A 24,506-nucleotide genomic window follows, 5' to 3' on the forward strand; every position below is an offset into this window, starting at 1 on the left:
CTGTTTGTCACATTGAGTTAATTTTGCAAACGGATAATCAGCGTTTTTAACCATGCGTTGCAATGAAATCCGCGAAATAGTGCAATGGTGCGTTAAAAGTTTCATTGAGTTTGTTCGAATATAAAGGTTGAAGTTCAGGACAAGTGAATTTTATACGAAGATGCCAACAGAGTAGGAGATTCATGTAAGAATAGTTATCAGTCATCCCAAGGAACAGTCGAACAAATGAAAAAGAAGGCATACATCATAGCAAAAGCTGTTTCTGCGGGAGGAATCACTTACCATCATGAACAAGAATATTAATATCATACTAGTTTTGTCAACACTTATCTAAGACTTTTCATCTCAAACATATTAATGGTACCCTGTATCAGGTAATTATAATTTTCAGCTGAAAGATGAAAGAGGTTTTTAGTTGGTAACAAAGTTGTAGAAAATTAAATAATCTATCAGATTCTCACTTTTAGTGTTGCTCGAATGTCTACAGCACCATCTAGGGGCAGAAATATGAACTAGTTCCATTTTAAAATCTATGTTTTCACGAAAAAAAAACTTCAAAAAAAAAAGTTGCTCTAGACCCCCCGACGGATTATTTAGATTTTGGTTTCAAATGAAAGGGGAAAGCCCATTCTTTCATATCCTGAAGTTTCAGAGATGCTGAATTTTTTTGCATAGAGTTGTTAAAAAAAGACACCGTGGGGTATTATGGGCTTTTCATTTGCTCGGCAAGCCATTTGGCCAGAGTCAGTCAGTGATGTAAACCGAAATTAACGGATGGAAAATATTAAGCACTATACTGTCATTCTACAAAAATAAATACAAAAAAAAAAATTTCCATTTTTTTTTATTAGTAAATCTACATTTTTTGTTGGAAAGATAATTGTTATTTCATATCATAACACTATTAGCCGTGACACGGACGATATCTTGGTCGGTGCTCCTACAATCGAACAAAATAGTGTAAGGAGACAGATAAGAATCTACTGATCCAATATGTTGCTATAGAAGGCTTCCAGTTGTCTGCCCAGTGGATAAATTATGTGTGCCATAGTAAAAAATCGTAAAATTGTTTATTCTGGCCAGTCAACGAAAATTTCATGTTTATGCTGATCATCGAAATCTTTTATGTACTCCGATCGGCCGCGCTCGTTGCAATTTTATGATTGTCAATTAGACGCAATAGTTACTATTAGGTTAATAATGTTACTACTAGTGCTGTTAGTATTAGCGGAGAAGCCATATTCAAATCACCATCAGCTCTTGATCATAAAGCGGTTCACATCTGCTGATTTTCTACCTGTGAAAAAATACGCAGTGAAACAAAAAATTTGATCATATTCTTATTATTCACCTTTTTAAAATATGATCAACCGACATTTTCAATAAATGATTGGGTTCCACTTCGCGTAAAAAGTTATTCCTCAATATTTTCTCTAGCTCGTTGAATCATCCGGGCAAATGTTCGAAGTTTGATATATTTAACCATCGTTTGGAATCGTGCTTATGTTCAAAGCACTTTACGGGACCAAAATTGGTACCTTTCACTTCGTTTTACCATGAAATCTCTGGCAATGTATAAGGATAAGACTCGCGTGCATATTCGATACATACAGCATTGGTCTAGTTTGAGTATGTTGAATAAATTAGAAACATTGAATTAACCATAGATAAAAAAAAATTTGCAAGAATATATTGAAATCTCACCTGCAGTGATTAACATGGAACGATTGGGGTAAACAACGAAGTCGACTTAACGGCCCTAATTTTTAGAAGCACGATTTTTTTTTCACGGAATTTAGTTTTTTTCTGGGGTTCGAATTAGGTTTTACACCAACCGACATAACCCCACAAAATGAGCCGGATGAACTTTGTTTGACAATTATCGGTGGTTTGTTTACATGGGAGTTACGTGAGTTCGAATGTGACAGATGAACACCCATTGCACTTACACTCACGCAACTGACAAAGTAAACAAACCACCGAGAATTGTCAAACATGAACTTAATTCATCATAAGTTTATGCGTGTCATCATCTTGTAAAACTCAATTGTTTTCCTTTGCGTAACCAGGGTAAATTTATGTTATTTGAAAAAAATAACAGCATATTAGTTAGTGTTGCTAGTTTCATAGGTTTTCTAATCAAGCGTCATATTTGACAGTACCAGTTACCTGAGTCACTGAGGGGTAGTCATATTTGCGATACAATTTCGGAATGCAAGTGTCTAGTCGTGTCGTTGATCCCGGCTTCCTGGCGACATTTCTGACGGAGAGGTTGAAGTTCCGCTTGAAGCAGCTGGCCACTCTTTTCGTAGTTTTTGCCTCCCCGGCTTCCTAAAAAAATGTTTTCCGAACACTTTGATTACCACGGTTACAGTTGATTTGCCACATTCACCTAATTCTCCGACTTGCCGTAGTTTGGATTTTTGCGATGCCCGAGCAAAATTTTGCTCCGTTGCTCCTCTTATTTCGATGCCGAAGCTCATTGAGATGCGAATTCCAATCCCGCACATTGGGTTAGAGATTTTTTCTAAATGTTTTCTTCTAATCCGGAAATGAGCCCAATGACCCTATCGTTGAAACCTACATAATCAAAATACAATCAAATAAATGGATCTCATTCTACAGCTAGTTAAATCGAATCGAAATTCTAATTGTTCTATTTTGAGAATGTTCACTAGTCGTTCGTATTCAAATCATCGTACACAGCCTTTCAGCGTTCGTTCCAGTCAAATTGACAATCGATATACATATGTTCATTAAAATGCCTTCTGTGACCCAGATAATAATAGACATTGGCATCGGTCGCGAAAGGATAAACAGTGTAGGCATAGCACACCACACACCACCGCCCAGTCAGGCAAAGCAATTTTCATTGAGGCAGCTTCCGCCAAAAATGTTGCTGCCACCAACCATCAGCCGCAGCAATGTTTACATTGATTCGCCCATGCCAACCAAAAAAGTTGTGCGTTCGGTGGTGTGAAAAGATTTCAGCTTCTCTATATAACATTCATACACAAAAGCGCACACACGCGCACAATCCACAGACGCAGAGGGTTCTATTTTTATCTGAACGGTCTTTTTTCAATAATTCGAGTTAATCGAGCGGCGATCAACAACAGTGCTCAACGATGTCGTTTCCCGCATCCGATGCTGTCACGAAAAGGCCGATATGGGTTATGTTGACAGCGTCGAATTTAAACGAAATTTCGAATGTAGGGTAGCTGGAATTCATATCAGTCTCTGTATTGAACTCACTTTATTTGAACAAATTAATTGGTTTAGCGTATCCAGATCAAATGATAGGACGGTCGCAGTAACCAAGCAAATATATTGAATATTGATACCAGATTGAGCTTAAGTGTAATCTTTCGATTATAGGATGAGTAATCAATCGAATAGTATAGTTCCCCAACTAATAGGATAAAAATCGGTACGATCACTATATAAAACGTGAGTGGAATGGGTTGTAGTCCTCAACGAAGATACTATAATACAACTATTTATGGAGCCATTATATACTGAATTGGCATGAGCCGATCAATTGCTACAATAGATGAACTCAGCTGAACTTTATATTTATATAGACCTTTCTTCGCGGTTGTTTCCTGATCCAATCCTAACTACTCATTATTGCTATTTAGAGTTAATTTATGTACATTTAGTGCTACTTGCCTGAATGCCTTCTTTTATTACTTTTTGTGCGTTCTCTGACCAATTTGAGGAACCCACGTGTAGGCTAACCAAGTCGTTATCTGATTGGTAACAGCTGTTTCGATGGACGCAGTTGAAGTGGAATGGACCCCCAATAATTCATTTTTTAATTAACAAAATTCATCGAATGACAACAGCTTCCACATTGTTTATACTTGGGCGTTTCCATTTCCCGACGGTTTTCAGATTCCCCTGGATGCGAAAAATAAAACGATTGATTCCCCGGGAGTAAAGATTGTAGATCGAAAAATGTATAATTTTAATGAAAGCAAAAGAATTTATATATGCTACGTGTGAATTTTAAAATCCGATTTATTTATTTTTTGTTCAACTTTGGTATTTGGCAATCTCCCTCCCCGAGGTTGAGAGGGTTGACGGTATTGTAAACATCATCAAGCATATTACGTGCATCAGCGCTACAGAACCTCTGATAGACAATTGGTTATTACATTACGCCTCGATAGTGGTGCATCGAGGAGATCGAGAAGAGGGCTTATGCGCCTTTTTATGTTATGGCGTGGTCGACTGCTGCTCAACGTGGATTGACTTTTGCTGTGTTCCGTGTTTGCAACATTTTTCCACAGTTTGATGGCGGTATTCGTGGACGGGGGTCACAGTGAGGGTCAGTGTGTGTTCATTTAACGGTCGATTTTGCAATCGTGCATAAGCTAATTAAATTAATTTAATAATAAAATTAATTTAATAAACGCATAAGTAGAAACTTATTAGTTGTCGTTTTGTAATAATTGTAGTTTTTAGTACTAGTGTACAATTGTTATGTGCTAGTCGTATGTCTATCTTTATATATGTTTGTCTAAGTATTTGTGACAGTTGGGTCAGGGGATGGATGCAGAACTGGCGTATATGATAGAATAGAGGCTAATACTTCCGGTGTTCAATTTGCGCATTCGATTTTATTCATTCAGGAAGGTCGGATTGGATAAATTAGGGTACAAAGAATTTACCGGCGCACGTGAATCATCCATTCCCGGCCAGCATTGCATCATGAAAGTCTAACAGAATGCAATTGTCGCTAATGGCGAATAATCAACATATGCTGCACTTAGACGAGTTAAAGAAGTTTGATTGCATGTGCATGCATGACATGTGTTTTTCTATTCTACCTCATTAGTCTATTTCTTTTGTACATCTATTAGTTTGTTTTTCCATTACTCCATCACTTTTATACACTTCTAGTCAAGCTTTTTGCATCCTTTTTTCTTTATTCGGCATGTTATGATTCCTTTTATTAGTATATCTCTACTATACTCTATCTATGCTCATATAGGTACAAACGTGCAAACGCTCGTAGCCTTCGCGATAGTACAAACCTGGTCACAAACGCGACCATGCAATTGCAATCATCTACACATACTTACGCCCGCGATTTCGCCAACAAGAAAACACCCCGGTTGTTATGTAAACGTAGCACCTATAAACTTCCAAACGCTGTTTCAAGCATTAAGGGGTTATGTACAAAGTTGGAACTAAAAAATCGTAAATTTTTTATCGAATATTCTGAAAGTACATGCTTTTGAAAGTATCTGTGCAAAATTTTATCCAGATCGAAGCACTAGATTTTAAATTACAGCCATTTATAGCGAGCTGGCTCTTCCACGAATGAAGTTAACACAAAATTTTAAAAGCAATTATCTCGGACTGAAATGTTTTGAAAAGTACCGTTGCGGTGAACGTGATATCTCAAAAATTATTCATCCGATCCTAATAATTTTTTTTTTAATTGTTTGTATTTACATTCTCATGTACTTGAACGGTTCATTTTTTATCAAAATTTTTTCAATTCTTTGTAATGAATTTTAGTTTAAAATTTGGAACACCAAAAAACTCAATTTTTTGGTCAACATGTTTTTTTGCAAGAAAAAATTTTTCTATTAGAAAACCGATCCGTTCAGGTACACCACGATACATTTTTCTTCAATAATCTTTTTAGTTTTTGGCAATTAGTTGAGCGGTTCGGCTTGGAGGGCGTTCACCGCAAACCTCTCCCTAAAACACGCTTCGGGGGATGGGCCATAACTCCGACAACCTTGAATATTTCAATTGGTCAATTTGGTTTTTCTATCTTCGATAGTACTACCAAACGAACTGTCTTTCGCTTTTTCAAATAAGCATTGCATAAAGCACTTTAAAAAAATTACGAACTTAGCTCATTTTTTCGCCACAACTTTGTATATAACCCCTTAACCTACCACTCGCGCGATCGTTAAATGGTCACGTCCGGAAGTCTAACCTCGGTCCTAGCAGTCTAGACTAATGCCTTCAGTTTAACCAATCAAAAAAATGACGCTCATATTCACTAAACAACATACTGACATGACCTGGAACGCTAGTGATATGGGGAAACTGGCTCTCTTCTACCATACACTGAAAATTAAGCATCAGATTCACGGTCCGCGCGCGATCATTCAAGAATACACGCTGCATGATTATAAAATCGAAATTTTACACGCGAAGTCACAAACACGTGAGAAACACGTTAACATACAAATGCTTGAGCCCTTCGCGACCATCCACGACACGTACACCCGCGATCTCGCAAACATTATAATATCCCGGTGATAAGGTGAACGTCTTAGCGCTTATAAATTTTCAAACGCGGTCTCAAGCATGAACCTGAAAAAATGGTACTTAGAATCGGATTCTGTAATATAATAAAAGTTTTTTTGCAATTTAAATTTTTAACATAAATTTTCATTTTTGTGAAAAATGACACATTTTTTTCTGTGTATATTTTTTTTGTACAGAAATGTTCATTCCCTGTAACTCGTTCTCAGATAGTTTTGCTGTATAAAATACAGTAATTGAACAAAAAATATATGAAAGTAATGCACGTATAAACGTTTGCGCCCTTTTAAAAAATTGCTCTTGACTCCAAATAATCTGATTGACTGTGGAACATGATTCGTCTTCCATGCCGGTGAAACGTGTAAAGTTTCATCGAAATCTAAGGTTACGATTTTAAAGATTTTCGGAATGATCTCCGTGCAATTCCTCTATAGCCTAAGCAGAAAAATAAACCACTGTTTTTGGAACTCATTCACAGATCGCAATGTTTCGAATTATTAAGTAAAATACGAATCAAACTCAATTTCGAGAGCACGGAACTCAAAAACACTATAATTAGTCGATCAAAATCCATGAGATAATTAAAGGAAAGTGTGAGACAAAACTTTTTAAAAAATCGTTTTTGAGTTTTAATTAATAAAGTTCTTTCGATTAGTCTTTCATGCAGTATAAACTTTATGATATAATTTACGATTAACTTTATGATAGAAATTGGAAATTATTTGGTAATATCTGTTTTGCCCCGGGCGAACCTTTGACTACTGTTCAGTTTGGCCTTATCAGTTACAACACCTTAATTTTGTTGTCGTCTATAAACCACTTATAACGTTGTGTAATTTTTAAAATCGAGAATACCTGCTTTTAGAGAAAAACATTTGCATCCTATCTACAAAATTCTTACGAAAAAAAAAATCTCACGATATTTCATCAGATCAATAACCATTCCAAGAAATGTTTGATCTTCTAATTGAGATAATATATTTGTTTTCCAATATGCTGCAATTTAGAATTTTTCAAGCTATCCTAACTAAATCATACCAATATAGAAACCCTTATTAAATTTTCAAATAAATTGTTATTGAAATAATATTTGACAGGATCGCTCCTTGTGTTCAAAGTGTGGGTCCCTTCCACAACTCCGGGCTCGGGGGGAAACACCCTGTCCTCCTCTCCTCTCGGCGGCCCTGATTGTAGTATATATAACATTTTTCTAGGAATTCTGGTGTATGTTTTTCTAAGCATTCTAGTGTAGATCGTTGGTATCGTGTGACCAAATCGGCTCTGACCATTTTACTACTACATTAATGATTACCCACGGCAGCGTTCAAATTTGTTGCAAATCATATCGGACCTGCAACTGTATAGTTGAAAACGAATGAAAATCCTGATCACGTAGTAATGACGTTTCGCGAGCGCGTGGTGCCTTATTAAGCTATCGCTTATGTAACGCGAAACTGTGTCACTGTGTGATGTGAATGCTTTGCCGGGGTTGTTGAGTTGTCTTCGACTTAATTTGTTGGGAAACTTTTGAACTTGTGTCAACTCTCTCGCGAGTAAAGACTCGCATATATTTGTTGATGACGAATAGTTTTGTAATCAAACTTTAGAGTCACAGAATAAATTGGATTTTCTAGCAGTACCTACTTTCATGATGAGATTTTGAGATAAATAATATAACTGAACAAAGTTCTAGAAATCGGTTTGTAAAATGTCAAGTCGACCCAGTGCCTCCCGGCGCGGTGTGTAGCCAAACGATATTAAAAACTTTTCCTGTTACTGTTTCCAGGTACCAGCTGTTAGCGATAACCTCTAACAAAGTTTATTTTCTTGTTCTCTTCCCCATCAACAGATTCTTAATATGGAAGACGACATGAATTGGTATCGAGCCGAGCTAGATGGGAAAGAAGGTCTGATACCTAGCAACTATATAGAAATGAAAAATCACGAGTAAGTATCGTCATCATCCCCAGCCGAGATCAGAGAATGAATAATAATTCTAATTAAACTTTAAACCCAATAGTTGGTACTACGGTCGCATCACCCGAGCAGACGCCGAGAAACTCCTGTCCAACAAACACGAGGGTGCATTCCTGATACGGATCAGCGAGTCCAGTCCGGGCGATTTCAGTCTTTCGGTCAAGTGTTCCGACGGGGTGCAACACTTCAAGGTGCTCCGCGACGCACAGGGCAAATTCTTCCTCTGGGTGGTCAAATTCAGCTCACTGAACGAACTCGTCGACTACCACCGGACCGCCAGCGTATCCCGCTCACAGGAGGTCAAACTGCGTGACATGGTGCCGGAGGAGGTGAGTGTTGTAATCGGATTTGTTTGTTTGCTAGTTTTGCAGCGCACGTTAGATGCAATAATGGTTTCAGTTTCACGAGAGTCGACTGTAGCTCGGTTTTCGCTTCGAACGTTTGAGCTTTTTATTGCGTTTGCACTCCCCATTGTGATAGCCAACAGTTTTCATATCTCCTACTCCTAGTGATACGATACTAAGCAGTTAAAGAGAGAAGAATCTGTCAGTTTATAGTTAGAAGAATTTATTCCCTGTTAGAATTTCGTAATTCTTGTTTCTCACCACGAGCGTCGATAGTTTTGAAATTGATTCTGGACAGCGTTAAAAAAAACTTACCAAATGTTTAAATCGTTAGGAACATTTACTGTTCACATTTAATTTTTGATTGGGAAAATCAACTCCGTAACTAAATAAGGGAAAATACGCTGTTCTGAACACCATAGCTAAGATGGCAAGACACGTTGCATTTCTCACAACCAGCAAAACACAATAAAAGATTAAATATATTATACCATTTCCCGAAGGTTTCAAATGTTTCTGAGAGCTGCTGTAATTATCAGAGAAGCGAACTATCAGATTTTTGGGCAATGCCTTTTTTCTAGAGCACGCTAGTAGTTTTTCGCCAACCAGAGATGCGAACGGTACCGGTAAACTACATTTTTTCCGGTGCATTTACATTTGCACAAGCCATACAGTCCGCTAGTACCGTATAGTGGCTGTACTGGAGGCAGTATTTTTTTTAATTATGTTACTGCTTTGCACACAGCGCTGGGCGTCCTGCAGTAGCGAACGACAGCAGCGTCGTATGAGAAAAGAGAATGTGAAGACTTTTTTTCATTAGGTCCAATCTGCAAATGAGAGCCCTCTTTTTTCGCTTTGTCTTTCGATTATTACTGCGAAACCATAAAACTTTTTAAACATTTATCAGTATGTTTCGAAAGCCCAAGGTTTTTACTAGCTTGTTATGCATACAGTTGATGGGAAATCAGAAAGGTGACCGAGTAATTCGCGGAAGAGAAAGTAAACAAAGAGAGGCTCTCTTTTGCAGATTGGACCTATTGGAAAAAAGTCTTCATATAGGCAGCCATAGAAAAGGTAGGCATTTCGCATCCTTGTCGCCAACAATAAAACCTGAAAACCGTTGATCTCGGAATATATCTCTGCACGGAAAAAAATGTTCCCAAAATCCAAATTACGATAACAGGACCACGAATGAAAATCATGTGCCTTATAATTTTGTTCACTTTCCCTTCAGTAACAGCCGCATAACGCTTTTATTAGTGTACACACTCAATTCAGCACGGCAATTTCCCAACAGCCGTTTAGTCAGCAAATCTGGAAACTGATATCTCAGCAAAGTGACATTTGTTTCCCGATTTTCGGTGAAATATTTTCTAAGTCGCAGCTATCAAATGTCACTTTTACTGAGATCTCAGCAAAAAAAGATGTTTGCTGAGATCTCACCTATTGAGTTTTCGCTAGCTGAGATTCGGGAGAAAATATTAAGTGTGTAAACATTTGGTTTTGTTTTGTGAAGTTCAGTCACTGTTTCCGCCATGTTATTACCAAATTGATTTTCTGTTCGTGAACTATTTCACAACTGTATAAACATTATTCATAAACCCAAAGGTTGACTCATTATTTTATTCATAGCTTTAGCGACATTTGTTCACAAAGTCAAAACATTTCGAATATTTTCTCGTGAATTATTTCACGAAACTCGGAATTTTATTCAATTTCTACATTTCTACTAATTTCTGATTCCTAGTACATTAGTCACACGCCCCTAGGGTATTAGATGTATTAGTATTAGATGATTCCGTGAAATATTTCACTGTCATACATATAGGACTGTGAAATAGTTCACGTAATCATCTAATATTATGTATGTATCCGTGGCCTGGTTCATGATTGCTAGTATAATAGTCACACACGTACATACATCCTAGGGGGTAGCAGGGAAAAGAAGGACAGGAGTCTAGGGGCTTAACGAACACCCCCGCCCTACTGCGAGTTAGAAAGTTTTGATAGGATATGGTGGGGTTTGGATTGGGTTCTGCTAAACCTCTAAAAAGCCATAACCCGAAAGCAGCTCCGACGAAGCGAAGAACTTAGCAATAAAAGCACTCTAGCCTAACCGGAGTGCCAACCGGCACATCAGCATCAACGCCAGTAACATCCTGATTATGGCATACTGGCCGTGGCAAACGACAATGGACAGGACACGGATTACGAATTGGACGGCTACTTTGGGCTGACAGACGTGTTTGGACCCAACAAAATGGAGCAAGGAACATACACATATGAAGTAGACGCGACAAATCCCTTTGCCAAAAGCTGTTTAACGAGGTCACCACCTCGGCAAAGCCAACCAGTGCAACAACAGCACGACCAGGAGAAACAGCAGCCGCTGCTTCAACACCAGGAGCAGCTTCAACAGAAGCAACAAAAGCAGCAGGGGAGCGCCTGGTTGAAAATACCAAGCTTGCCGAGTATAGCAGTAGCTAAAAAACTGATGGACGAACTGCACAACTTTGTTGACAAAAGGAGTAATGTGCACAAGGACATCAAGACACTGGTCCTGAGGATACAAGGTAACCTCGGGTTGGCCGTCAAGGAATGGAGAACCTTGGAGCAGAAAGCGGATGGAACCGGAAAGGAGCTGTTGATGGCCAAGAAGTCCTTGGAAATAAGGCAAACAGTTGCACCTCCGAACGTGAGGGAATCTCACGAGGCGAAAGACAAACCCCAGAGGTCCCTCTCTACAAGGAACAGGCCAAGAGCTTCTCCAGGTGATACAAGACCAGGAGGTTCCAAGAAACACTCCCGGCCTAGTGGTACGCGTAGCGAACATAGCAGCCACCAACGTAGATAAAAACACCAAATGGGAAGTCGTGTGTGAGGGGGGGGGGGGGTGTCTATCGCCGCGCACAGAATGCGGGTTCCGGACTATCTATGTAAAGTTCTGAAAAGTTACTTCCAGAACCGAGTACTGGTCTACGAAACAAACATGGGGCAGAGGTCGATTAGGGTCACGGCGGGAGTGCCTGAGGGCTCCATACTCGGCCCAACGCTCTGGAATGTAATGTACAACGGAGTGTTAACACTGGAACTGCCCAAGTGAGTTGAGATCGTCGTCTTTGCAGATGACGTTGTCCTGACGATAACCGGCGAGACCCTTGAGGAGGTGGAGACGTTGACGGCATCGTGGAACCTGGATGGCTGACGTCAAGTTGCACCTGGCTCACCACAAGACGGAGGTAGTGGCTGGTCAGCACTACTAAAAAAATCCAGCGTGTCGAGATCAGCGTCGGGGGACAATCCATCCCATCGATACGTGCACTGAAGCACCTGGGTGTGATGTATCGACGATTGTATGTGAGCAGGCTGTGAGGACAACTAACGCATTGGCAAGGATCATGCCGAATCACGGACGAGTAAGAGGCAGCACGAGACGTCTGGCGGGTGTCTCATCCTCATGGTATGGCGTACCGGTCTGGGCTGCTGCATTGAAATCAAAGCGGAACCAGACGAAGTGACAAGCACGTTTCGCTTAATGGCTGTTCGTGTCGCGAGTGCGTACAAACGAGCTCGGAGGTGGTATGTGTAATTGCCGGGATGATTGACATCTGCATCACTCTGGCTGAGGACGTGGAATGCTACCAGCGAAGAAATGCAAGTAATGCAAGGAGACTGGTCCGTGCGGACTCGTTGGCTAAGTGGCAGCAAGAGTGGAACAGAGAAAGGAAGGTGGAGCCACCGACTCATCCCAAATGTATCTACTTGGGTACATAGGAAACATGGAGAGGTGAACTACCATTTGACGCATTTTTAGGCCGGACACGAATGCTTCCGGAAGTACCTGCATCGGTTTGGATATGCTTCGTAACTCCTTTGCCCGGAGTGTGTGGACGTCCAAGAGACACCGGAACACATGGTATTTGAATGCCCTAGGTTTGAAGAAGTTCGTAGAAAAATGCCTGGCGTGACAGTGGACAATATCGTCGAAGAGATGTGCCACGACGAGCATATCTGGGACGCTGTCAACAGGGTGGTTAGGAGTGTACTCTCCGAGCTACAGAGGAAGTGGCGAAGAGACCAACAAAGTAGCACCATTGGCTAGAACGCCGCCGGGAAACCACAAATCGGGCTTCGGGAGAAATGTCGCCGCCTGGGAACTCTCCGACGATGTAGACTAGATCCATCGATGGGGACCAGTTGAGTAATAGTACGCGACATAGCACCGGGCTTGGATCGTCCGGGCACCAGTGAACCGGACGTCAGGCTTCACCGGAATCGCCGGATCGACACCCTTCCGGGTAGCTTGTGAGTAGGCTAGATCCACCGCCGGGGATTAGACCGAGTAGACCGTGTCGAATAACTAGCACTGGGTCGTTGGGGCGCCGGTGAACCGGAAGCTACGCTCCACCCGGAATCGGTGGACGGACCTACTAGTTTGCCCGTTGAGTAGGTTAGGTCCACCGCCGGGGACTTGACCGAGTAGACGGAGCGGGGAGCTAAATGGCTCACAGAAAGATACATCGGTATCGGGAGTAGTCTACCGCCTGGGAATTTTCGGTAGGGTAGATTCGACGCCGTGGACTACCCGACAGATTGCACAGTGGTCCAGAATGCAAATTTAGCAGTAATTTTAACTTTTTGCTAATATTAAATGACTTGGCCTTACAACATGTTTGGCAAAGTTGTTGTACTTTGCAAGGCCCTTCTTTTTGTTTAAACCGATGCTAGGGTGGTTCTAAATTTAGCAATATTTACTATAGAACTTTTTAACGGTTTGAGATAGAGCTTTACTGCCTTCGATGAAGTTGTAGAGCAACACATTTTAGACAAATTTGCTGAAGACATGAAAGCTCTAGCTTTTATATTTTCCATTGCACGAGAAATTCAAATGTAAGCTTTAGGGTGTTCCTTAAAAAAAAAACGGTTTTATTTCTATAACTTTTGAAGTTTTGATTTTACGCTAAAGTACCCTTTGGACAACTTAAAGATCATTTTAGGGCGCATAATTTGCTTTAAAACACCAACTACTTAACTTTTTTCGTTTTAAAGTTATAAGAACTTTTATATAAAAAATATAACTTTTTCAAATAGAATTATCTTCGATTCGGGCACTCAACATTGAATACTGTTGCTTTCATATGAAATAGCATACTTTGTAGTATTCTCTTCTGTATTGTTCGTTATGTGGGTTTTTTAAGGGGTGGCTTATAGGGCCTACGCCAACCACCTGTCTCGCCGGTGGGCCATCGTGCCAGGACTGCTTAAGGTCCCACCTGGGCACCAGGACAGGTTTACACCTTCCGAAGAAGGGTAACCCCCCCTTCCCTGCCAGCATACGACCAAAGTTCCCACCGGGGTTGGTTACCCGATCTTCACTAAGGTTACTCGTATCCCAGTCGACGCCACGAGGAGGCCAGGGCTAGGAGTTACTGGGCAGGAAGCTAGGGACCGCAAGTGGGGTCTATTTTATGCCTTCAGGTACGAGAGGCTTACGCACTGCCCAGTCATTGTCGAATGGAGGAATCTTTTGTATACGGCACAGGCCACTTCGGCCTTAATCTGTTAATAAATAAAAAAAAATACTTTCTAACGAGCGAAGCTAGAATTTCAATATATTAAAACAAATTGTTCTCCTTCAAAATATCTAAAAGTATTTTTAAAGTGATCTTAATGAAAAATCAAAACTGCAAAAGTTATACAGAGAAAACCATTTTTTAAGAAGCACCCTAATTTTTTTGTTGGTAAATTTCTTGTAAAATGAAAAGTATACGACATAGAGTTTCAGTGTCTTCGACAAAGTTTTTCAAAATTTCATTATCTTCAATTTTGTGGAAGACAGCGAAACTCTATCTCGAACCATTAAAATGTTATTTGTCTGATTTTAAAAAATTTAGAACTACCCTACCCACTATTTAAAATAATAGAAAAGTATTGTAAAGTGCAATATTTGATCATGAAAATGAAACTACATTTTTTATATTGTTCACCGTGAAAGTAATTTAAACATATTACAAACAGTCAATTCATGAAAAACCAAATTTTTTATATAACTTTTTCAGTTTTCATTTTTTTACAACCTATCCTTCAGATGTTTTTCAGAGTTTTTGAAGACGAACATTTTCTTCTAATACATCAAAATTCTAGCTTTTATTGTTCAGAAGTTATAAGCACTTAATATTTCGAAAATAGATTTTTTTAAATCAATTTTATGAAATTTTAAAAAATATCGCATCCGCCATTTTTTGCTCAATTATAACTCCAATCATGACCTTATTTATAGTTCAAAAAGAATTATCTTTTATTTGCCCCAAATGAGTGATATTGTTATTCAAAACAACCTCATTTTTGGCGAAAAAGTGCTCATAACTTTTCAACGCAATTAGCTAGATATATAGTGCCATGAAACAAATTATTCGCCTTGAAACAATCTTAAAGTTGTCTGAAGACTACTTTAGTTTTTAATGAATACAGCAAAAGTTATTGGAATAAAACTGTATTTCGAAGAAACACCCTAAGCTCCGACTTTAAATTTATTGTAAAGTAAAAAGTATGACAGATAGAGCTTACATGTCTTCAGCAAACTTTTCCAAAATTAGTCGTTCTACAACTTCGCTGAAGGTCGTTTGACTCTAGCTAGAATGATTGTTTGATCTTTGTAAAATTAGAACCACCCTAACTGTTGTTTTAACAAAAAGAGGGGGCTCATAAACTACGAAAACTTCTCCAAAGACTTAATAAGGCTAAGTTGTTTAGTTTTAGTAAAATCTGAAAATTCCTGCTAAATTTGCATTCTGGACCACTGTGGATTGGTGAATTTTGGGCTGATAAAACGGGGACATTGGAAAAATCTGGATATATATTTTTAAGGGGGTGGGGGGGGGGGGGGTATTGTAAAGGTTTCAGCGTGAAAAGGTGATTTTTTTAGAACTTGGCGTGAAGCGTATTGATCAAAACTTTCGTACTTTATAGTGTATCATTTCAATAACATTTAATTTTGTTAAGCAAAAATATCGACAAGCGACTCGGTGACGAAGCTTTTAGCAGACTCTGGAAAAAACATGATTTGCGGTGTTACCTGCGATTCAAAAACTACTTAATCGATTCCTCTTGAACTTTGCATACACATTCTATGTAAAAAATAGCTACCCCTACGTTGAGTTTTTGAGATAAATTTTTAATTAGGGCGGGTTTTTACTTATTTTAAATAAAAAAAAAATTTCACGAAAAATTCTGCCTGATTTTAATTTGGCTTTGAAAGTTGGTGAATGCCCTAATATTCAAGATGGTGATTCGTTCATGCTCCACTAGATTTTCAAATCCAACTTAATTCCAGAGTTTCAATTACAACTTAATTTTAGCCAATCGTTAGAAATTCACCGGGAATGTTTAGTTTAGTTCAGTTAATGTAGATAAGAAGCAAACTCACCGTTCAATAATTAATGGCCTAAGCCCTTTTTTTGTCTGCGCTAGACCGGCCCAAGCGATTTTAATTTTATAGAAATAAAACTAAAAACGTTTAATTTATGTTCAAAACTATCCTGGCATTATACCATTTTACCTCATGAAAAAAATGCAGAGAAAAATTTAGAGTCGCAAATAAAACGTAAATACAAATTCTGTTATTTTCATTTTCCGTTATATCTCAGAATAAGTTTTTTACGGTTGGGTCGTTCTTGCACTAAGCCGTTCAAATAAATGGCTTTTTATGGCATTTAGACGAGTTCAAGTAGTTTGGTTGCATGTTACATGTGTTCTTTTCTTCTACTTCATTAGTCTGTTTTTGTTGTACTGATGTTACTTTGCTTCTACACATGTATAGCAAAAATAATATCGGTCGTTTTATACATTTCTAATTAATCTCTTTGCATCTTTCTTTCTTTATTCGGTATATTATGTTTCCTTCTGTTACTACATCATAATTAGAATCACGCTAACACTCTAGCACAATGACTTGCCTATTGTCTCATATACACTCACAATCTCTCCCATTCCAAACGTACAATTGCTCGAGGCTTTCGCGATAACACAAACCTCGTCACAAACGCGAACATCCAATTGTAATTATCCACACAACCTACGCTCGCGATATCACCAACATTAAAACCTCCCAGTAATTAAGTGAATGTTTTAACACTTATACATTTACAAACGCGGTCTCAGGCATCAACCCACCTCTCGCGCGATCATGAATGACGCTCATATTCACTAGACAACACGTTCCATGGCGATATGGCCGGGAACTCTAGTGAAATGGAAGAACTCACTCTCTTTTAGCATCTGAACCATGTACTAAAAATTAAGTATCAAGTTCACGGTCCGCGTGCTATCAGTCGAGAACACGCGAATGTGCGAATGGCTACATGGTTCTAAAAAAATAATGCATGCATGCGAAGTTGAATAGTCGCTAGCACACGCGACAAAAACATTAACATGCAAACGCTTATCGATCACCCACGCACACCTACGCCCGCGATCTCGCAAACAGGATAACACTCCGGTGACTAAGTAATCGTTCTAGCACTTATAAATTCACAAACGCGGTCTCAAGTGTTCACCTACAAGCGCCCTTGCTCGCGCGATCATGAATTGGTTACGTCTGGAAGTCCCTACTCTCGGCCCTAGCCTTGGTCCATGTCTTAAGTTGAACAAATAAAAAATGACGCTTATATTCGCTAGTCAACACGTTTCGTTCAATGGCGACAAGACCGGGAACTCCGCGCGGAATCATCCAAGAACACACGTGGATTTTGCGAATGGACACACGATTATAAAATCTAATTTATACACGCAAAGTTACATACACGCTATCACACGTGACATCCACGAGATCGAACAGGTTAACGCACAAACGCTTGAGCCCTTCGCGATGATACACGCGAACGCGAATTCTTTACGCCCACATATAGCTGAACCGTACAATGACTATCACATTCAGAATCACGGCCCGCTGCAAGTGGTCTTAGGCAGTGTTTTAGTGGGTGTCATTTCCCGTGTCGTCTGCAATTGTAGTAAGCGATTCTGATGGGGGAGTCCTCGCCAGGGCTACAGCTCCACTCTAAAAAAAATAATGTTTCAGACATTTTCTTCGAATGCATCTGAATAATGATTTAAGTTGTACGCACACTTCCAATAACCAAATTTACTATATGATGGTGTTGACTAACAAGAAATTAGCTTGTTCAGGTAAGTTGAATAATGGGACATAAAAGTACAACTTCTGGTATTTATAAATAACACTGCAATACGGGAATAATACTCTACGATTGGAAGCTGTGCTGTCATCGTAAAATACAATGGCATACTCCTGCGAGAAGGTTAATTTCTCGCCAGCAAGTAATTTAACCGGACGCTAATACTGAGGATTTTTACTCAATGGCATTGGGGGATTTTGGGCAGCTTCCAGAGAAAAAGGTTTATCTGGTCACGACTCGGGAAGATATTTCCAGCAATTTCTACAACTTTATTTTCTCTGACAAAGTTGCTATAAATTGCCTAATTTGGCAAGGGATTTGCGGTTGCGAAACGGACACGATGCGATATGAAATTATACAATTATTGGGAACACATTAAAAAAACAATTTTCCATTCACATGGAATATCTGTAATGCTTTGGTCAACATAGTGGCAGCCGAGACACCTCAGAGGTACGTGCCACGAGTATACGTTAGGCGATGCTGGTCAGAAGTGTTGAGAGTAACACTCTCGGATAAATTTGTTATTTTGTTGCCGCTAATCGGAACGGTCTTAAAAGTAGAAAAGTTTTGTAGCTGGCTAGCTTCAAAAAGTTTTGGAACGTCTGTGCAACTGCCAGTTTTATGAAATTTAAAATCTGTTCAGTTCTTTGGCAAACATTTTCTATGCACGATAACCATTATTTCACAATACTAACATCCTATGTGTGTATTTCAGATGCTGGTGCAGGCCCTATACGACTTTGTCGCGCAAGAATCCGGCGAGTTGGACTTCCGACGAGGGGACGTCATCACCGTCACAGACCGCTCCGATGAGCACTGGTGGAACGGCGAGATCGGCAACCGGAAAGGACTATTCCCAGCAATATACGTAGCACCCTACCATTCATAAGATCTAAGTATATTATTATTTTTTGCTATATATAATATTATATATTTTTAATGTTTAACTGAAACACAAAAACAAAATGGTGAAAAAAAACTAACACTAAAAGAAACAATCAACGGCAGAGGTGGTAATCGCACACGCTCTCGTTCCGGGACGGGGCGGAAAGCTAATGTGACGTTTGCGTTTGCGATATACCACTGGAATCCTGCCGGATGCCAATATAACATGCGATGCGGCGAGCGGAACGATTTATAGAGACGCGTACGTACGAGGTAACGTCGAAAGGACGCAGTAAGAATGATGTAAATTGTCGTATATAAGCAAAACGAGAAATTTCCGCCAGCAGGCAAAAATCACCGTTTTTGGCTGTTGGCGAAAAAATACTCCTAAACATAAATACGCGGAATCAAAAGAAATCAAATTCAGGTGTTAAATGTTTAGATTGGATAATCTTCCACACAAGTTTTAGATGAAAACGAGATACACCCCAGAGACAAAAAATAACACCAGAGGAAAAACAAACATACCCATTAGCATAACTGAGATAATCGAAAAAACTATTGTGGAATACAATAACGAAAAAAGTAACTAATGTTTATAGTTTTTCTTGTTTTTTTTTGTTGTATAAACTCACTTTTGGAGCATTTCTATATCCTCGTTCTCGTTTTTTGTAATTATTTTATGTAGACGCGGTTAGGTTTTTCTATTGAGTATAAGCACCGTGTAGAAAACAAAGTTTGACTAATTTCTTCTCGCAGAAAAGCGTAGTTTTGTCATTATGTGTAATAGCTCGTAAGTGTAACCAGTCACACAAAATAAAGGGAAAAAGTAGACTTTCAACTGACCATCTTCGTTTTCCAATTCGCGTTACAAAAATCTTATTTTACAATCCTGCATTTGCATCAAAAGCACTCCCATAAACTTTACCTAGTTCTAGAAACCGGGTGGAATACAGACATACAAATAATTATTAAAATTACGAAGCAACTATAATTTAAAGATGGGCCCGGTTTAAAACCCCTTGTACGTTTTAAGTGAACTAGAGCAGATTATGAAATATCCTCAAACAAAATCAACACAAGCCATTTTCTAAGCGCAGTGTTGTAAAGTACCGTTGTAGAAAAACAGAGAGACATTAAAAACATGAACAGTAACCGGGAGTTGCAAATTGAGCCTCAAGCAGGTGCTTATCATTTTCCTTCTTTGTGGAAGTGGCTCACTTCACTGGAAGGATTCTTCTTCCCTGGCACGTGTGTAAGCATGGAGCTGTAGAACAGCGAAAGATTCACTTTGATAGAAGCACCGAACACACTTCTTGCAAAAAAGGAAAGAAAGATAAAACAAAAAACTAGTGCCAAGAGGATCAAGTAGCGACCTTTCTCCCAGAAACATGAATTCCACCGACCAACCGCTGGCACGTGGAATCCCAATTTAATCAGACAGTGGAAACGAAAGCAACAATCACAGCAACCGCACCGACGTCTGTTCTCTTTGTCTATCCAGAAGTACAGTGGGAGAGTAAACCAGAAGTAGTAATATAGATATACCTAAATCCTACAGACGACTATTACTATACATTAATGAGAATATTGAACAAACAAAAAGGCAAACACCCAACACTTTAAACACTTTTACAATAGCAACAGAAAGCAGAAACATGAATGAATAAATGCTAGTAATTATTAAATAAAAGTAATAACACAATAATAAGAATGCGATTGATGGATTAGCTTGAAGTGGAAACGAAAGAAACGCTGTCCATTGCTCATCCGTAAATCATTTCAGGTGCCAAATTAGCTTTCAACAAGAAAGACTATGACAACTGACATGCTAGGTTGATAGCTGGTCAGATAAATAAATTGTTAGTAGAACAAAATGTAACAAAATAGGGAGATAAGTCACCATTCGTGAAGATAGTGAGAGCATTTAACATTTTGCCCCGTCATAAATTTCCGATATGTATACATATACAGGCGCTGTGGAGCGTGCAGTTTTCAACAAATTTAGTACATATCTGAATATGTGACACGTGTAATTATAATGCTTTATTTTTAGTACCAATTTTTTGATGATTTATCCCTTTACTGAGCTGAAGTTTTCAATCATTTGGATAAATGAGGTCGAATATTTCCCCCTCGCAGATAACGTCAGAATTATTAGTCGCACTAAAACAAATTTAATTTAATTTTAACGTAATATTTCATATTGGTGCGCTATATCTTAAGATATTTGAATGTTACTGAACGCATTTATTATTTTAAAGAAGAAATTATTCTTTTTACTCTATCTCGAAAACTGCTCGGCTATAAATTTTTTGAACTTCTTGTTCGAATTCAGCACACAATTTTACATCGAAACAGGAGGTCATAAATTGATGTTCAGAATTTTATTTTTATTTTGTAAACTAGTGTAATAATAGGAGATCCTAGGCCTAGTTCGTGGATGGCGAAAGTTGGCGGAGTTTTGTAGAATTCATGGGTGACAGTTTTCGAACGTAATGAGCGAATTTCCTTAAAATATGAAAATACCCCTATCTAGCCTTTGGGCTTCCCTACTCCTTCAAATCAAGTAGGTTAAATTTATAGATTGAGGGGGTTATTCTGACGGTCACTTTCGGTGAGGTGACACAAATCTCACGTGACTAAGGTGATCGGAAATTTTCAAGTCATCTCACTTAAAGTGAGAGATGTCACCAAGGTGACAAATTTTGTCACATTAAGTGACTAAGGGAATATGAAGAGTGACTAATGGGGGTGACTTTTGGAATAAGGAAAAACGATGCAACTGATGTAAGGCGGTTGATAATTTGAATTTTGATTGTCGATTTTATTTTTAACATTTTAGCAACTCTGTAAATCTGTTGGAAATTTGTAATGAAGTATGAATTTCTATAATTTTATTAACCATTGGAATTAATTTAACCAGTTGTTTGTGACTCTGGTATATGAAATATTTTTGAGATTGGAGCGACTAATGGAACTCTGCTGCACAGCGATTTTTTGATTAATATTTGCATCAGAGGGAATGTGTTAAAGGTTTGGAGTTATCCTTCTCCGCTATATTATTCTGAGCTACGATAACGACCATAAAATCACTGAAGAAATAGAAGATGACAACAACATAGCTATTGGTTTTTTAGAAGTAATAATTGTCAAACAAAAAGTCATTTTTATTAGACACGACTTGTGTGACAAATTTGTTTTTGGATATCATTTTGGGATAAACTTAGAAGTTTTTCATTTTGTAACATATATTTTATTTAGACCATCAATCAATATAGATGATTGGGAATGCGCCTCTACTTGGTATTGAAAGTCAATTGAAGAGATGTTTTGATGGGATCTAAAAGCATGTTCCATTACGGCATAGATCATCTTTTAATTTAAGAGTATCTAGCTCCAGGGGAAAATAAACTCATCGTTACATGTAAGTTCTTATTCGTTACATGTAAGATGTTGGTTATTTGTGTTACTGTTTGTGGGTTCGCGGCTGCTCTTATCACCCGGGGATAGTCGTTGCGATTCCGGAAGTGGCCTGCTTAATTCCCATCGCTTGGTATTGACTTTCTGGGGTGGGAATGGAAAGCCTCTTTTTGGTCTTCGGGTATCGGGCATGTAATTTGTTGTTAGAAGGTTTTGGGATCTGGATTTATCCGCTTACTTCTGTTAATGAGTGGTTGTTTTCACGCGGTGTTATCTAGTGATAGAAGTAGATTGACGTTACATCTTCTGCTGTGGTGGGCCATCGAGGCGCGCGATTGTCTTTTATGTTTAGAGTGTTAAGCTAAGATTGCCCGACACACGGCCTATGTAGCCCGCGAAGACGGCCTGTTGTCTCTTTCAAGGTTCAGAACTAGGACTGATTAGGGCGAGGCAGGCAACTTGTATTTGTATTTCGGAAATTGTGTTCCTATTGAAAATAATGAAAAAATAATAACTACTAACAAATTGAAAACATTATTATGACGGACATAGTATATCCATAATTGGTGTAATTACTCTATATGGTCATTGCCGCATTTTTCAGAAGTATCATGAACATAAATTGTTGCGGGGGTCCTATGGAATTTTAGTCGAACCCTTTGGGAGAAAGTGTTTTTATAAAAATCTACGACCGATTAAGTAAATAGATACTTTATTTCAGACATTCTATATTGACTGACTGAATATTTTACGCTTATAATTTAAATATTGATTTTGGGAAGGACTATTGAAACGATTTGAACAGTTGTTAACATTTAGTAAATATATGGTGGGCTCTCCTCACCCATTGGGATTGCATTTTACTACCATTGCGATCAATTACAGTGGCCCGGTACGATAATTGAGGAAATTATGTTTCCCGTTAAATCTGGTAGAAGAACCATGTCTTTTCGCATAATTGGGTGCAGCGAGCTCTAGCGTGAGTTTGCTGAAAACAATTTCATGCACTCACTATATTTCTTGGCAAATAGGATTTTCTGGCAGGAATATTTTTAGAATTATGGATAAATTGGTTTCTGAGATTTCGTGGTGGCCGCGTTAGAACTTTTCAACGCATGCACGCATTTTCAGAATACCTTTATAAAAAAATTGTCATATTGTGATAAGAATGTGTAATCACGATTGAGCTTCATTGCATTGTAAATGCTATAATAAGGGGCCGATTAGTGCAAATGTATAATTGTGGGTGAATGGAGAACAGTGAGTCTAATGATGTAAGGTATGAAAACTATGTTCAATGGAACTATTCAAGTCAGTCTTGGATCACATACATTTGGAGCAACATCAGATGTTGCTTCAAAATGTTCTCAACCCCGATTTGGCAGCTTTCACGCCGCCACCCACGTTACGGCTTGGTAAGGCTAAACTGGTGTCGAAAGGGGTCAATTAAGGCTGTCTGACGTATTCTTGATGGTCACATCATTACCGTTTCATGCCTTTGTTGATTTTAAAATTAGGGAATATGTATGAATTGACATATAATATTTTTTTTCTTCAGATAGTTGATATTTACGCCTCCTGAGTTCCAAAGAAAATGGCGGATTCGATGACTGGAACTGCACCATTTTTGCACTATCTAGCAGAAGTGCAGAAACCTGGTTATGTTCCATTGACACTTCTGCTAGAAAGTGCAAAACCAGTGCACTCCACTACACCGGTGCGCATCAATCGAAAATCCTATATGTAAGTTTTAAAAGAGGAAGTGAGGTACAACCCCTGAAATGTAATCTGTAAGTAGCACTAACATACATTATTATTCCAGCTCAAACAGTTCAGGGACTGTACGGGGTGGCGCTAGGCCTGTGACCTTCGACTGGTATGGTCCATTCTCATTGGTTCGAATGTCTTCATGGCTGGTTGGTATACGTGTGCTTCTACTTACAAATGGATATATCTTTTCCCTTGGATGGAGGGATATGTGGATCCTGTTGGTTATTGACTTTGACCTTGGGTACGGGTTAGTTCGGGCAAGGAGTACAGGAATGGTACCTACGATATAGTCAATTATTCAGGACTTTTTCATGAGCATTTAGCTCGACCAAGAACAACGGCTCTTAGAAATGGTAAGCAACCCTTTCGGGTCGATGCGGTCTGTTTAAGTTGAACCAGATCGACATTCGTTTCGAGAAATATTTATATGGAATCGTGGATAAATATTTCTCATGTCCTTTATGGGCAGAGATTCTTTTTGTGAAACCCTAAAGGAACTTTTCCCGTCTGGCTACTCAGCATATTGATGATAGAAAAAATTGAGGATCGTAACAAATATGAATATTGACTGGAACAGGGATGATCAAATTCTATATGCATGTGTGCTTATGTGTGG

At 38.8% G+C, this 24,506-nt stretch overlaps 1 protein-coding gene across 3 annotated transcripts in view; it reads left to right on the top strand.

The window, feature by feature from the left end:
* LOC131694129 (growth factor receptor-bound protein 2) overlaps nucleotides 1-19,607 on the top strand; it is a 114,391-nt gene extending 94,784 nt beyond the window's left edge. For all 3 annotated transcript variants that reach the window (XM_058982571.1, XM_058982570.1, XM_058982572.1), the window contains exons 3-5: nucleotides 8,147-8,244; nucleotides 8,318-8,603; nucleotides 18,528-19,607. In XM_058982571.1, the coding sequence (XP_058838554.1) occupies nucleotides 8,147-8,244; nucleotides 8,318-8,603; nucleotides 18,528-18,701 (558 nt within the window). In that variant the 3' untranslated portion in view covers nucleotides 18,702-19,607. The remainder of the gene's footprint in view (nucleotides 1-8,146; nucleotides 8,245-8,317; nucleotides 8,604-18,527) is intronic.
* Nucleotides 19,608-24,506: the final 4,899 nt, after the last annotated feature.

This window comes from Topomyia yanbarensis, chromosome 3 (assembly GCF_030247195.1).
Source record: "Topomyia yanbarensis strain Yona2022 chromosome 3, ASM3024719v1, whole genome shotgun sequence".
Lineage (NCBI taxonomy): Eukaryota > Metazoa > Arthropoda > Insecta > Diptera > Culicidae > Topomyia > Topomyia yanbarensis.